The sequence below is a fragment of the Copidosoma floridanum genome, unplaced genomic scaffold (genome assembly GCF_036245765.1).
Source record: "Copidosoma floridanum isolate Cflo_tuat_1 unplaced genomic scaffold, Cflo_Japanese_pri ptg000033l, whole genome shotgun sequence".
Classification (NCBI taxonomy): Eukaryota; Metazoa; Arthropoda; class Insecta; order Hymenoptera; family Encyrtidae; genus Copidosoma; species Copidosoma floridanum.
This window is the reverse complement of record NW_028321910.1, coordinates 5,766,475-5,782,577: the sequence shown is the minus strand read 5'-3', so window position 1 is coordinate 5,782,577 and position 16,103 is coordinate 5,766,475. Positions and strand designations below refer to the sequence as shown.

The following is a 16,103-nucleotide window of genomic DNA, read 5'->3' as shown; positions in this document are numbered from 1 at the left end:
CAGTTAAAAATTTTTTTAAGATAAGTCCATCAATACTTATTATAATTTTTTCTTTACCAACATCTAGCTATCAGTAAATTCTAGTTGTAAAAATAATTTTTAGAGTACAATTTTCAAAATAAATAACTAATTTTATGTTATTTTTAAGGACTTCATATGAATTTTCTTTGACAGTATTGTTAATTCCTTATTCGACAAAAAAGTAGTATTAAAGGAAATTCTTATAAATAAAAGTAATAGAAGTTACTTTACACATTCCAGAAAGAAGTCAAAGCTAAGCAAACCTGCTGGCGCTGGACTACGATGTGGATACCAAACCGAGAGCACTTCTCTCTATCTATGGACACGCTATTTAACGATCTCGTCCAGAACATAAAGCACGTAGCACCAGGCGCTCAGCTATCATATCTTTTGCGCAGTCGTCTTGAGAAATATAAGGCAGATGAGTTAAAGGAGCTCGTGAGTCGGACAAAAGACGGCTGTGCCCCACTATTCATTGCTTGTAAGCGTGGCCATGTTGAAATAGTCGAGTACCTTATCACAGTTTGTCATGCGAATATTGAACAAAGGGGCATTTATGAGGTTCCGGATGACAGATCGGTGCATTGTGTGACGCCACTCTGGTGTGCTGCTGTATCAGGAAAGCTTCCTGTCCTTAAGTGTCTGATAAAGCATGGGGCTAAGGTCAACGCAGTTTCTGACTCAGGATCCACGCCTGTGAGGTCCGCCTGTTTTATGACTCATGTTGGTAAGTGAAAATTTTTAGAAAGAAAAATTTACTCATGCAACGAGTATTCATTCGTGTCAATAATAAAAAAAGATCTAAGGCTCACTTTTTGGTGACTCTTTTTAAAATTAGCTACCACAGGGCTTGAAGTTGCTTGTGAATAACTTTTTTTACAAATATATTTACTCATTCATTTTGATAAATTGTTATGCCATTAAGCAACCAAATGTTCTTATCATTTTTTTAAATTGACATTGACAAATTGTTTCTTAACTTGGGCCAAGATTATTATGTCAAGGTGGATCTTGTTTACCGTGTGGATGCCAATGACATATTATACGAGGGAATGTTGTACCGTGTCCGTTGACTATGTATATGTATTTTGTTCAAGACGCTGATTGTAATAACATGAAGAATTTATTGCACAGTCCTACGTATACAATCAAAAAAGAGGTGTTAGAAATAGTGTTATTAATTATATTTTTTAGGAAAGCTGAGATATACTCATCTGATGATGCAAATAATTACGATTGTAGTAATTATTTTTATATTTTAAATAGTTATTATGTAGCAGCCCTACAAAAGTAGTTGTATGGTAAGAATTAAGCTATCATGATTTTTACTGTGTTAGACATAGTGATTTTTTATTATGCTGTATAACTACTTTTAACTTTTTTACTTGTATAACACAATAAATTTTATTGCAATCGTTTTAAAATGTCCCACATTGTGAAGCAGAATTTTCTATGTGATATAGTAAAATTTCTGATTTCACTGCATTGCTATTCAGTATAGTAAAAATTACCATGTTCGAAAGTAATTTCATACGACGTTTTCGTCAATTCAGTAAGATAGTAGATCCTCTATAGGTATACATGCCTGTTAAGTTTAAAATTTAAGGTTATACTAATATAAACATTCCGAGAAACATATTTTTTTATTTATAAGGGTTGAAAATTAATCTTGTATCTTCGGTCTTAATCTTCCGTTAGTTACATATTTCCTGCGCATAAATAATATGAATGTATATTTTTCTCTTTCTTACATATAAAAATTATTTCAGAACAAAGTAAAAATCACTATTTTGAATAGCAAATTTTAATATAATACGATTTTACTATATAAAATAGTGATTTTTATTATACGGTGATTATGTTTCCGAAAAATACAGCAATTTTTACTATAGTTATAATACTTTTTCTAACACCACTTTTCTAAGTGTATGCATGAGTTCAGACCTATCTATAGAAACTACGCAAGCGCTCTACACCCAGTCAGCACAACATATTATAGTTATAATTGGATTAAGTTGTCAGTGCTTGAATATTGTTGTAGTTATATTTCCTGTAAACAGGAGTTTAACTTCTCTAAACTTTTACATCTTAATTTAAAAAAAGGGAATGACAATAAATATGATTTTAAGATCATCTATAACATATAGAATTTTCTATTGACTGTTTATAAAAATTTAAACAGATATTTGTAATGGCATATCTCACATAAGACTTTAGATTATTACAGGACATTGTTTTTTAGATGATTTTGACCCCAATTTTTTGTAAAATTTAATTATGCAACATTTTTTTTATTGATAATGTAAATAAAACTACTAACTTTTAAAAATCGACAAGAAATACCCTGCAGAAGTAGAAAAAATGTTTTTAAATTAAAATTCAAGCAATCTTAATAAACACTAAACTGTTAATAACTTTTATTGAAAAAACGTTATCGTAATAATTTTTAATTCGCGTCAAAATGTACTCTATCAAGTAAAAATGGTTGTAACACGGTAAATTATAAAACGTCAGACTCATGTCGATTGGTTTATGTTGCAAAATTGAATTTTATCAAAAATTGGGGTCAAAATTAAAAAAATATTTTTTTTCATGTATTAAAATTTCCAGTTTGCATACGAAAATGTACTTGGAAAATTTAATCCAACTGTACTGTGAGGTTTAGGACAGCCAATTCAAGTTTTAAAAATATTAATTGTTTTGTGACGTCGTTTTTAATGTTAGACAAAAATCGTTGCGCGTGGTTAAAGATCCCTATAAGAGGTATTGAATTCTTAATCTTAAGGAATTTTCATTAAAAATGTAAGGGTTAATAATGTTGCAAAATTAAATTTTTTAATGGCGATGTTTACATTTTTTACTATACTTACATCTTCGGGAAAAATTGATTTTAGATAATCTAACCAGCACCGATCGATAGATATTTAAATAGCGAACAAATTGTTTTGGCTGTCATTGCGATACCATGCCCAAAAAAAAATTATCAGTGAAATTTGAAGAAAAAATCTAGTCAATTTTTACTATCTTTTTAAAAACAAAAAAAAGCGTTACGACAATGCCCTAAAACTATTTTTCCATGTATTCAGATCACAATACGTAGCAATTCCAACAATTTTTGTCGGAGTCACAGAAAATTTCTTATTGACAAGTTTTTGATGTTTTGATGCTTTCTCTACCCGTCTATTGCATTGATGGCAACGATTACAAAGTGCATTTTGAATGTATTTTAATTTTAGGTGATAATCTAGGCCTTAATTAAATCTGTGGTTTTTCCAAAAGTTTTTCTACCAAAATCTTCTATGGATTTTGCATTGCTACAAAGGTCATGGCCACGTAATAAGTGTTGAAGATCAACAACTTCCTAGAACTAAAAGTACTTATGATACCACGAAATTAAATGGTAATTTGTCAAGCCTTATGATAACCGAACCATGCATTTTCGATGCACTAGACAAATTTTATATAACTGAAAATTGGCGTGAAAAACAAGTACAAGTAGCACTCCGGGAGTGCAGGCAGAAGTGAAAACTTGAACTTATGGCGCGTTGGGCACTTTTTTGGGTGAGCATTTTTAGGTGCGCTCGCGACATGAGAAATTGAACATAAAAAAATTAAGATAAAAAACTCTCAATCTCGTCTGTCGCGAGAACACGAACGAATGCCCATGCAAAGACTGCGTATCAGCGTTGGCCTAAGCTTTATTCCACGCTCACAGTTCATGCTTGATCGCACATAGTGCCGCTGACTGGATCCCACCGAGAACTACTTCGCGTGAGAATTTGAATTCAAAATCGTATGATTTTTTCAACAGACAGTAGGCGCAGAAATTCAAATTCGAAAGAATTCTTGGTATACTATTTATGTATGTAATCATGTGGCGTCTCACATCTCTCGCGCTTCAGGCTCTCCTCGCCAGGTGGCCAAGTCCCTGATATTTGCTCCCGTCAAGCGGCAAAATTCTCGCACGATTCATATATAAGCGCGATCGAGTCACTCTAAGCCCACACCTCTTCTGTGTCTAAGGCAGGGAGCATTTCATCAGCCTTACGGATGAGTCCTGGCGTGCTCTCGGGACGAAACACCTTTTTTCTCTCTTATAGACGACCTGTTGATCTCTATAATCACACAACATTATCCAATATTTTTAGGCATTAATTAGCCAATACATACAAAGATTTCCTTCGAATTTGAATTTCTGCGCCTACTGTCTGCTGAAAAAATCATACGATTTTGAATTTGAATTCTCGCGCCAAGTAGTTTGCGGAGAGATCCAGGCAGCGGTGCTATGTGCGATCAAGCATGAACTATGAGTGTGGAATAATGCTCAGATCAACGCTGCTGCGTATAGCATGCAGCGCTTTTGCATACCTATACACTCTGAGTACACATATAGGTATGTAATCTCGTCTGTCGCGAGAGCACGAACGAATGCCCATACAAAGAGCGCGTACAGTATACACATATATTATAAGAATACACCCGTAGTATATCTGTGTAAAATCTCGTCTGTCGCGAGAACGGCTGAAAATGCTCACCCACAAAAGTGCCCAACGCGCCATAAGAAGTTTTCACTTCAAAAAACTAATTTGAAGTAAAAAAAATTTCCGAAAAAAAATGTATTACCATTAAATAAATAGTGCCCATAAGATGTTGTTTAGAAACTTTAATATACAAAAAAGTATATTCAATGTGCTACACCCGTGTGTGTCATAGGGTATTCGCCCGATTCGAAAAAGTCTACGGCCCGCCGGAGACTACCATGAGGCCCGTTGACAGTACCCCAGACTTAATACTTCTGGCCCTTATAAGGCATGTGATCAGGTACTTGTACGGCCAGTATACGGTACCCATGTAATGCCCGTACCCGACCGTAGGTGTTCCGTATAGTATACATAGCTATGGAAATTAACAGGAAAAACATATCATTATACGTATTGAATTGGTGTATGAAATAGATAAGTGAATAAATAAACGTATAAATAGGCATTTATTATGTATGACATACATTAGAAAAAGAAGTAGAGAAATAGATAATGAAAATAAAAATGGTAAAACTGTAGTAACTAATAAAATTCATGTGGTGGAGGATAATGTTGAAAGTAATTTACTGTAAAGTTCAATGTAAGAAATAGATAGTGGTAATGGAAGTGCTAAAGAAGAAAAAAATTAATGATCATAAATATCAGTTTGAGATAGTTGTAGTAAAAATGAATCTTATGTTGAAAGTAACAGTATAATTAATTTGAAATGCATGCAATCGATCACAGAAATTTCAAAAGATTATACCAAAGACTGTTAGCCTCTAAACAGACATATTGTCTATTTTACAAAAAATTTAAAATAATCAAAAATTCTTTATCATTATTACTAAAAACACAACTCAAAAAACATTTGACCAAAACCAACGAGTTGGTATATATATATATATATGTTTATATATATATATATATATATATATTTTTTTTTTTTTCATATTATAGTGTACTGACCTACTATGGGTATGTACACTTTTCTTTCCTTTATTCATAGAATCATTTTACATTGTCTTCTTACATATCGTTACATCATATCATTATAAACATTTCTCTTTATTTTATTTTTTTTTTTTTTTTCGCTGTCATTACATGTCTTTTTCATATTCGCTTGTATATTTGTATCTATATATCTCCCCGGTCACGCAGGACCGGTTATCGAGAAAACTCTTCACAATTCTTATTTTTCAATCGCTTTGTATTTTTTATTTTTATCTTAAAATTAAGCCTTATCCCTAAGTCGGTTTCATGGATTCAATACCTGGCAAGAACCATCAGAAAAAATCTGAGTGCCCCGACCGGAAATCGAACCCACGACCCCTTGAGCTGTGTTGTTTCGGAGGCTAGCACGCTAACCACTGAGCCAACGACGAGCTCATATATATATATATATATATATATATATATATATATATATATATATATATATATATATATATATATATATATATATGTATATACTGCCGTGAGTTTTGATATAAAGACTATAACAGCACAGCACTCTTAAAACATGCAGGCAGCAGCACTAGTACGAAGGCGCACCGCTGTCCGACTATCCGATTCTACTGCGCATCAAAAATTTTGGCAACCCATTGTCCGTGCGCGCGGCGCACCTACAGCAGGTGAGCAGCAGCACCATAAGTACGAGCACGCCGCTATAGGTATCATTGGTGACGTGGCAGGCTTACTTTTTTTGTAGTGTTATATAAAATATTGAACGAACTTTCAGCTAGATATAGTGAAAAATCGTATTCGCTACACGAAAGCAAATCATGCCATTCCGTTTGACGAGTGGCACCTTCGCTACACTCGGACGCCAACTACACACTAAGAGAGGATGGCATACTTCACTTCCTTGATGCAAAATATACTATAGCTTTTAAGTATTTTTCATTTGTTGATTTTTTGGCAACTTTTCCTCTAAACTTGTCAGATCAATAGTTTTTGAATTTGTGTATTCTTTAACTACAAAATTATTTATACATGAATCATAGATTGTAAACAGTTTACATGATAACTTTCTGTAAAATTATCGTAATACTTGTTTTAAAATATAAAGTACAGAATGGTATAGTGTTGAGATTTAATGGATACTCATAAACAGAGATTTAACAAATCCTCAATCTTTAAACCTCCACAACTTTTTTTTTTGTTAATTTTTTTTTTTTTTTTTTTTTTTTCGTAGTTGCCCTTCTTTTTTCCCAAATGTGTTAGTCTTCCATGTGAGCCCTATCAAAGATCTCCTCGACGACCCGTCTTTTTGGCTACTATTTACAGGATACAACGATCGTCTAAGGCACACCCAAGTGATAATCAAATTGAATAGAAACGTCTCTTTCGATCAAGGCTCCCAGATTTTCAGGAGTTCCCAGCATTCGCAGTGCGCAGTCACCCTCTCTCATACTCAAGAAGCCCAAGTGGGGAGCTTCCTCTACCTATACCTTATACTTTCTACCTATACTTTAACCTAAGCCTCGCCCCCTTTCTAAAACTTAAATATGACATCGTGTGCTGAGTAGGTACGATCAACGTTGGCTGCGTGGGTAAAGTCTTTTGCTCCAGCCAAACATGCCAGCTATCAAATATTGCTGATGTAATTTTTTTTTGTTTCTTTTCTTTAATTAGCAGAATTCTAATAAGTTAGTTCTTGTATTGAAAAAATGTTTTGTTGATTACTTGTTTTTTTTTACTTGGCACATTTAATGTATCATTACTAAACACAATTTCAACAAAGCTTAGTAATGAATTAATTTCTTTTATTTAAAAAATGCTCATCATCTATTTTTTTGAATAAATGAGTGAGAGTGTATATAAAATGTAATACCAAGTTTATTTAATTATATATGTACATGTATAACGTTTTGATAATAAAACATATTTTTCAAGAATACTTTGTACGAGATGAGGTATAATCGACCACAGTATACACCCAAAATATTTAAATCAGCATAATATCCTGTCGATGAGCCGATATTTATCAGGTTGAATTTACAAAATGTACAAAAAATACGGGCTACACGTGCCTTACTGCTACAGAAAATGCTTTTAGCATTGGCTGATAAATCATCTAATCACATTGTCACTCACATCTTTTGAAAATGGTCGGTGAGCAATACTTTTTAAGATACCAATCTGTTCTGAATTGCACAAGCTTCTTTTACGAGTGTGTCATTAACGACTTACTTCGCTGTTCGTATTAATTCTTGGAAATACGGGTCGAAAAATATGGATTGCTGTAAAAGCTCACGTTGCAGTTTTTCAATGTTTTTCTTGTGTACATATATATATATATGTACACAAAAAACACTTAATAAAATATGTTTACAAAGTTAATGCTGATAGTGTAATGATTAAATCCTTAAATATTCCGTTTTCGTTCAATAAAAAAAAAATAAAATAAAATAAAAAAATAAAAAATAAAAATGAAAAAAAATTTATCACTCGTAATATTAAAATTTTCATAAAATCACACTCTCTGTGGTTGATCCAGGCTTGAAACTGGCACATTCACTGTGTCGACATTACGCGCGTGGTTATTAATTTACATTTACTTATAAAATTTAAAAAAAATTAAAGACAACGTTCTAGGTAACAAAATCACGAAATTAATTGAACACGAAATGTAGAGTTGTATTAACACCAAGATAGCAACAATACACAGACACGATATTTTTTTCATTAATATTTAGAAACTGTTATTGAATTAACTTAAAAAAAATGTAAATAAAAAAAGTCTCAAACATCGTACTACTGCTACCCACTAAGAGCATAAAAAAGTATAATTTTTGGTATCATGATTATTTTTTGTTGCAGTGACAAATGGAGAAATAAATTATAAACCTTTTGATTTTTTGCTTGTATAATAATTTTCTGTGTTTGATAATTTAAAGTGTTGCTGAGAAGCTTCAAAATTAAAGGAGTTAACACCTTTGACGGTGTAGTAGTTTGTTTTGTATGTTTTTTCCCTCATGTACTTGATAGACTATTAGCCTTCATGGTTAAACAAAAATAGTGGTAGTAGTAATAATAAAAAAATAAGAATAATAATAATAATAATAATAATAATAATAATAATAATAATAATAATAATAATAATAATAATAATAATAATAATAATAATAATGGTCATGATAATGATAATGATAAAAACCTTACGAATTTGTTGTAGCAGGCATAAATGAAGGCATAAAAAATAAATTTAATAAGCAAGCCCACGCGTAATAAATTAGCTACAGAAAGATCGTAATTTCATGAAAATTTTAATACTACAAGCGATAAATTTTTTTTTATCTTTTATTTTTGTTTGTTTTATTTTTTTTAAACAAAAATGAAATATTTAGAGAATTGATTGTTATACTGTCTAAAATCAGTATTAATTTTGTAAACATATTTTATTAAGTGTTTTTTGTATATATATAGAAAAAGAAGAACATTGAAAAACTACAACGTGAGCTTTTATAGCAATCCATATTTTTCGACCCGTATTTCCAAGAATTAATACGTACAGCGAAGTAAGTCGTTAATGATACACTAGTGAAAGAAGCTTGTGCAATTCAGAACAGATTGGTATCTTAAAAAGTATTGCTCACCGACCATTTTTAAAAGATGTGAGTGACAATGTGATTAGATGATTTATCAGCCAATGCTAAAAGCATTTTCTGTAGCAGTAAGGCACGTGTAGCCCGTATTTTTTGTACATTTTGTAAATTCAACCTGATAAATATCGGCTCATCGACAGGAAATTATGCTGATTTAAATATTTTGGGTGTATACTGTGGTCGATTATACCTTATCTCGTACAAAGTATTTTTGAAAAATATGTTTTAATATCAAAACATCCGTGTAAGTACATAAGTAAATAAACGTGGTATGACATTTTATGTACACTCTCATGTATATTAAAAAAAGCTGGTGAGCATTTTTTAAATTAAAAAAAATTAATTCATTACTAAGTTTTGTTGAAATTGTGTTCGGTAATGATACATTAAATATTCCAAGGACATATGTAAAAAAAAAAAACAAGAAATCAACTAATTATTTTTTGATGATTTGATAGCTGGCATGTTTGGCTGGAGCAAAAGACTTAGCCCGCGCAGCTACTGTCGAACGTACCCACTTAGCACACGATATCATATTTAAGTTGTAGAAAGTGGGTGGGGCTTAGGTTAAAGTATAGGTAGAGGGACTTGGGCTTCTTGAGTATAGGAGAGGGTGACTGCGCACTGCGCATGCGGCGAACTCCCGAAAATCTGGGAGCCTTGCTTTTGATTGAGCCATCTAACTCGCAGTACCAACCTTTATAAAATTCATAGCAATTTTACTGATAAGCTAGCCAGGTGTTGGCTTTCCTCATAAAAAAAGCTCTTTGAATCGAGATGTTATTATAAAAATCCATTATTTTTTAAATTCGGATAAGTGGTTTTTTGGTATTCTGAGTACCATTGAAAAACCCTGAGAAAAATTAAAGTCCTTATTTTTTTTAACGGGATATAAACCCACGAGCCTTCGAATTTCTCCGGCTAGAAGACTAGCATGCTAACTACTAAGCAATCGAAGCTGCAGTATTTAAGGGGGTTAGAGCGAAAAACAAATTTCTTAAGACAGTCTTTGAAAAATTATAATGCGTTTGTTTTCATTACGTTACCAACATATTGAAATATCAGGAACCGTAGCGTCACAGTTTTTGAGAAAAAAAAATAGCAAACTTAGTATCTTATACACAGAATCTTATTAGAACGTCGTCGCGACATGTACATTTTTACCAACAACTTGGAAAATATTTTTACAATTCTTTAAAAAAACTAGTATGTAATTGTAAGTAACAATTAAAATAACATATCCAAATTTGAGGAAGCAAGCCGTCACGGTTTAAGAAATACTTTAATTAAAAATTTTACGAAAATGCTATTGGTATATCTATATACAGCAGAAGAAAAATAAAACATGGAACATAAATTCGATTTCGAAGTATTGATTTTTTATTTTCTCACTTGTTAGTAATCTTCTGCTGTACGATATGAAATAGCTCGCATGATTTATCAAGAATAGTCATAAAATACACTAATTTTTAATTTGAATTAACTTTTGAGACTGGCTGTACAGCTCTAACCCCCTTAATCCTACTAACAAATAGTTGGCTCACAAAAAGTTATTTTGCACATAAAACATAAGAGTTTTACTTAAATCAAATGATTTGCACGATAAAAGAACGATTTCAAAAGTGATGTATACTTTAAATATTGTTTAGTATATTTACTCATGACTTAACATTTTATTTAACATCTTCAAATTAATTTTTTATCACAGGTGGTTGAAAAAAACTTTTAACTCTCTGCATACCTGCTACATTATTAATAAGTCATTTTTTACAAGACTGGGTAGGACTCACTTAAGTTGTTAGTTCTTCAGGGTTACTGGCCTAATCAAGAACATGAAATCTTCTTCTATGATCAATAACGAAAATTCACATAGTTCTTAAAGAATTGAAGAGATTTTCATACTTTTTATTCAAGCAAAAAGAATAAGAACAGTATACTGATATTATACTCATTAAGTTGCTCAATAAACCTCCGTTTGATCATCATTCTCGCATTGTTCCAATGAATTTTGATTTAAAATGTGTTAAAATCTGTTATATCCAAACGGTACGTCTCTGTGTGCAAAAATTTATTTTGAGCCTAGGAATTTTTAGAACGAAGTCTTTTATCGTGGGTTACGATAGGATATATACATCCCGTTTATTTCCTGTGTGTAAGGACAGTTGGAAACGAGGACCCATCAGCCAGAAAGTATAGAAAAAACATGCACTTTTAGGCCACTTTTAAAGCCAAATTGAAGAAAGTTAGATTATGAATTGAATGCAATAAGAATTTTTGTAAATTGATCTTCTTTAAATATATGGGAGAACTTTTTTGTTCGACATGCATACACACGAATCTCATACCCGTCCAAGCCCGGGCGCCACAATTACATCACCAATAGAAAATTAATGGCAAATTTGAATGTTAAAATCAAAAAAATAAGTAGACAGACCAAACATTGGATACGCGTGTACGCGCATACCAAGCGACCCACAAAAATGTGTTTAAGGAGACTGAATGTGTGTATGTGTGTTGGCATCCTCACTTTGCTGCTTAAACATTATCATGCAATGTGCATATACGTCTGCACACTCGATGGTAAAGGAACAAGTACTACCAGGGGACTGATTTTGGTAAACGATATACTAAATCGATTTTAAGTTTAACCAACACACAATACGCGACTTGATCGTTCTCAAAAACGATCAAGCTTTTTGAATACGAGTTGTGTCACGGTAAAACTAGAAATCGATTGCACATATCGTTTACCAACATTAGTCCCCTAGACAGTGTTAGTCAGTAGTGTCAGTGTCAATGATTCATTCTATGTAACCATCAATGTGCATGATTTTTCTTTCTGATCTTTTAAGTTTACCTTTTGAAAGGATAGCAACAAGGTACTGCCAGATCTTATTGAATTAGGTCAGATTTTAATGTCATCAGTGCTGTTTAATTTTTTTGATATTTTTCATTTTGATTGCTCCTACTTCATCAAAATCTAAACCATCTGTGTCATAAAACGTTAACGCAAGAAGCGCAACGTAATGCAATACCACCCGATGATTTTACAATATCTGCAACACTACAAAAATTCAGCCAATTTTTTTGTAATGCTCCTAATTAAGAGGAATCTACTTCTTCTGCTTCTAAAAAACTACAAGTATTTGAGAAAAGATGTCAACACTGTAATGAACGACCACGTTTACCGAATTAAAAACTAACGAAGAATGTACAACTCAAAAATGGTGAACAACCACTAGTTGAATTTAGAGAAAACCAAGATTTTCAGAAAAAAACGGAAGCTTGATCTAAAAGTAATTGGTAAAAAAATCTTCGGAATAAATGTGGACTAGCGGCCCCCCCGGCTTCGCCCGAGACTCACTGAGTGGAACACCGTAGAGTGTTGATACGTCGTGCAAAATGTTTTTAGTTAAAATTTTTACATCTATTCTTGACGTTTCTCGAAATAAAAAATTTTGTTTGGACTCTATGCAGTTTTGTTCAAATCATGAGCTGTATGACAATGAAAAAAAATAAAGTGATGCTAAAGAGTATCGTGCTTTCCTTACATCATAAAGTCGTTATTGGCCCTTAGAAGGGCCGTTGATTAGGACTTTTTAACGTTATAATATACGATTATAATATACGTTATAATATACTCGTATAAAAAGGATGTTTGTTAAGGCTGTAAACATTTAAAACTGATGAAAAATATAGTTTTAAATTATTTTTTCAATCACAACACTTCAGTGTATAGAACATTTTTAGTTTTATCCAAAAAGAATGAAAACAATCTGAAGATCTGGTTCACCAGCTCTCAAAAGCCTAATATATAATTGTCCATGTGAAAAGCAATTCGATCTTAAATCTACACATACAAAATTGTCAGTCTGTCCTTGCGTTTTGTTAACTGTCAGAGCACAAGAAACTTTAACCGGAAGCTGTAAACGCTTGAACTGAAAAGGTAAATTAGTGGGTATCATCAATTCTGGGAATAAATGCTATTTCTTCTGATGTTGGACCTATTAAAATAGTAGCTTCTATAACATTATTTCGCAAAGTTTTAATTTAAAGTCTGGTCCCATTACACATGTTCGGGAGTTGAAGATTACGTACTAGCATAATCGAAGATCCAACTTTCAAACTCAACTTATAGGGTGGAAATCCTGATGGAGTTAAGGAGTTTAAAAATTCCTAAAGACAATTAACATCTTCAGTTGTGATGACTGAATCCATAGAGAGGTACTCTCGAGAATCAGCTGCAAACTTTTAAAGAATATTGTTGTTGATTTCTTCTACTGTAGCATTTCTCGATGAAATTATCGCTCTCTCATAACCATTAGTACGATTTGTCAGAAAAATTTCCAATGTGTCGGTAAACTTCAGAAATTAAATCATCGATAGTTGTAACCAGTTTTCCAATTAATTAATCTGTAGTGATTAAATCATTTTTGTTTTCCATCGTGCCATTGCCAATTTTTAACAACTGAGTTCAAAACTCTGTGTATCCTCCACATATATGTGCTCTCATATTACTACGCAAACAAAGACACTCCACATAATGCCAGAGAAATAATGATTTTAAACAGACATGAATAGTATCAGTTCTAGATCCTCTTGAAATCACTGGTAATGTCTGCCTGAAATCATCAGCAAAAGCAAATGTAATGCCACCCATTAATTTCTGGTTTGATCTCATATCTTGTAATGTCCTATTGATTGCTTCAGTTTGAGCTCTAAGACTCATTGTGCACTCATCACATACGATAAGTATTGTATCTTAAAGAATTTTTCCAAAAGGTCCATTTTTACGTATCGATTACGTGTAGTCTTCTCCAGAAAAAACACATAATGGGAGCTTAAAAAAAGTAGAGTGAGCTGTTCTACCTCACTCAAAAGAGTGGCAGCAATGTCAGAAGATGCAACAGCAAGGGAAAGTTTTCAAGCATATCTTGCTTTGGCCAACATTAGATTGATTAAAAATTTTTTTCCAGTGCCGCCAGGAGCATCCAGAAAGAAGATTTTTCCACTATTATGCAGGATACTATCAGTTATACAATTAAAAGGTTGTTGTTGATCTGGAACTAACTTCAGAAGATTTTGCTCAACGAAATTATTTAAATAGTTATAATCGTGACCACATCCAATGGAATGCTCAAAAGGATTATAAATATCATGTCCACCTCAAACTGGTGAATTTAGCCCAAATTCAGCCAAATTTTTTTCTGAAAAAGAGATAACCTTGTCTTTAATTTCAATTAAACTTCTGTTAAATATTTCTTCAGCAAATTTTAGTTAAAAATCGTTAAGTTGAATTTGTCGAGAGTGAAGAATATCTTCGTATAATGGTTGTTTGAACATATCCCACAAAATTTGGGGTTGCGATGGCTCTCAAAAACTAAATAGTTGCAAATAAGTCACGTAATTTAGATACATTTTCAGACAAAGCAGACTCTGCAAAAGTTTTTTTTTCCATTGATCATAATTTTCCAATAAACTAAGTGCGTAGCAGGCAGCTTTGAAAGATTGCGTAAGTAAAATCATCAACGGTTTTCAAGTATTCAAATAAAGTTGGGCTTCAAACATTGAAGTAACATTCGAAGATGGAAGCACTCTGATTAGGTGGGATATAATCGTATACATTCTACCTATGGCTGAATCTTTTTTTATTCCTGGCCAGCCTGAAACATCTTTTCCTTGTTTTTTTTTTCACAAATTTATTATTGTCCCACCGGTAGTAGGCGGAAACTTCGGATACAAAAGAGTTTTAACAAAATCGTCCATTATGCAAAATTCAAAATACGCAATTAACGTTGTTTTTCTCCGATTTTTGAGAATTTTTTGCTAATTGATGTAATTTCTCTGATAATTTTCAAAGTAAACATCTAAATGGAAGACTATAGGATACCGTGCGTGAAGTTCACAGTCAAAAAACGTCATAATCCCTCAAAAGAACAAATACAGCGTCATTGGCATAGTTTGCAATTTCTTCAATACTTTCAACCAGAAAAGTAGCACGATCCGTTCCTTTATTGATGTATTTACAAATATATTTAATTGCTTACACTAATTGACAAAATTTGACATTAATGTGAGCATTGAAACATCAAGATGAGATGGGTGAGTACGAAACAACCCAACGGTTATCGATTAGTACATCTTTACCACGAATTGTAACTATGGAACAATGACCTCCATCTGCAGGAGATCTTCTACGATAGGTAGGATAGCCATCATCCATTTTTTAAAAAGTATTGTCTGACCGAATGGAAATTTGTCCTGGTTCAGACATGAAATAAATTTGTAAGCACTGCGGACTTAAGTCCTTTTCTAGAAGTAAGCTGCTTATCAAGTGGTACACTTGACCTTGAATTTTGAAAGTTGGCATAAAGTTTTTTTCTCTGATCTCTTTGCGACCAAATGAAGTCATTTAAAATTTAGTAATATAACGTCTAATATTGTCAACAAAATGCTTTGATAGAGGATGTTCATCTATCAACAAACACCGTATCAATTCAGGAGGGCTTTCCAACGCATCAAGAGAAACTTTACCACTGGAGCAACAAAGTCCTGAGGCTTCATCTCTCCATTTTTTAGCACCACAATTAGTACAAATACATACCATTCTACCTATTTGAGTTGCCGGAAGATTTAACTAATCAATATCCAGGTTATAATAAAAAGCTGATTCATCACTTTAATACACATTAATTTGTCAATTTTGACGCTACTGTTACAATCTCAATGAATGTTGTGCATCAGTTTCTCAATGCCTAAAATTGTAAACATTTGAAGCATTTGAAGTTCTCCTTTCGACTTGCCCTCTTGAAATCCTAGGCATTATATTAAAAATTTTTTAGCCCTAAAAAAAGCTATTTTTGGCAAATTTTTTTAATCTGATAATATTTGTTGGCTAAGTTAAGCCTATCGCAAATTGCGGAGGAATGATAATGCCTGATTAAATGCTTGT

General features: G+C 32.5%; 1 protein-coding gene across 6 annotated transcripts in view; it reads left to right on the top strand.

Annotated features, from left to right (window-relative positions):
- LOC106644772 (protein fem-1 homolog C) overlaps positions 1-16,103 on the top strand; it is a 144,307-nt gene that overhangs the window by 37,491 nt on the left and 90,713 nt on the right. For all 6 annotated transcript variants that reach the window (XM_014360437.2, XM_089597562.1, XM_014360438.2 and 3 more), the window contains one exon: positions 262-748. In XM_014360437.2, coding sequence (XP_014215923.2) covers positions 304-748 — 445 coding nt within the window. In that variant the 5' untranslated portion in view covers positions 262-303. The remainder of the gene's footprint in view (positions 1-261; positions 749-16,103) is intronic.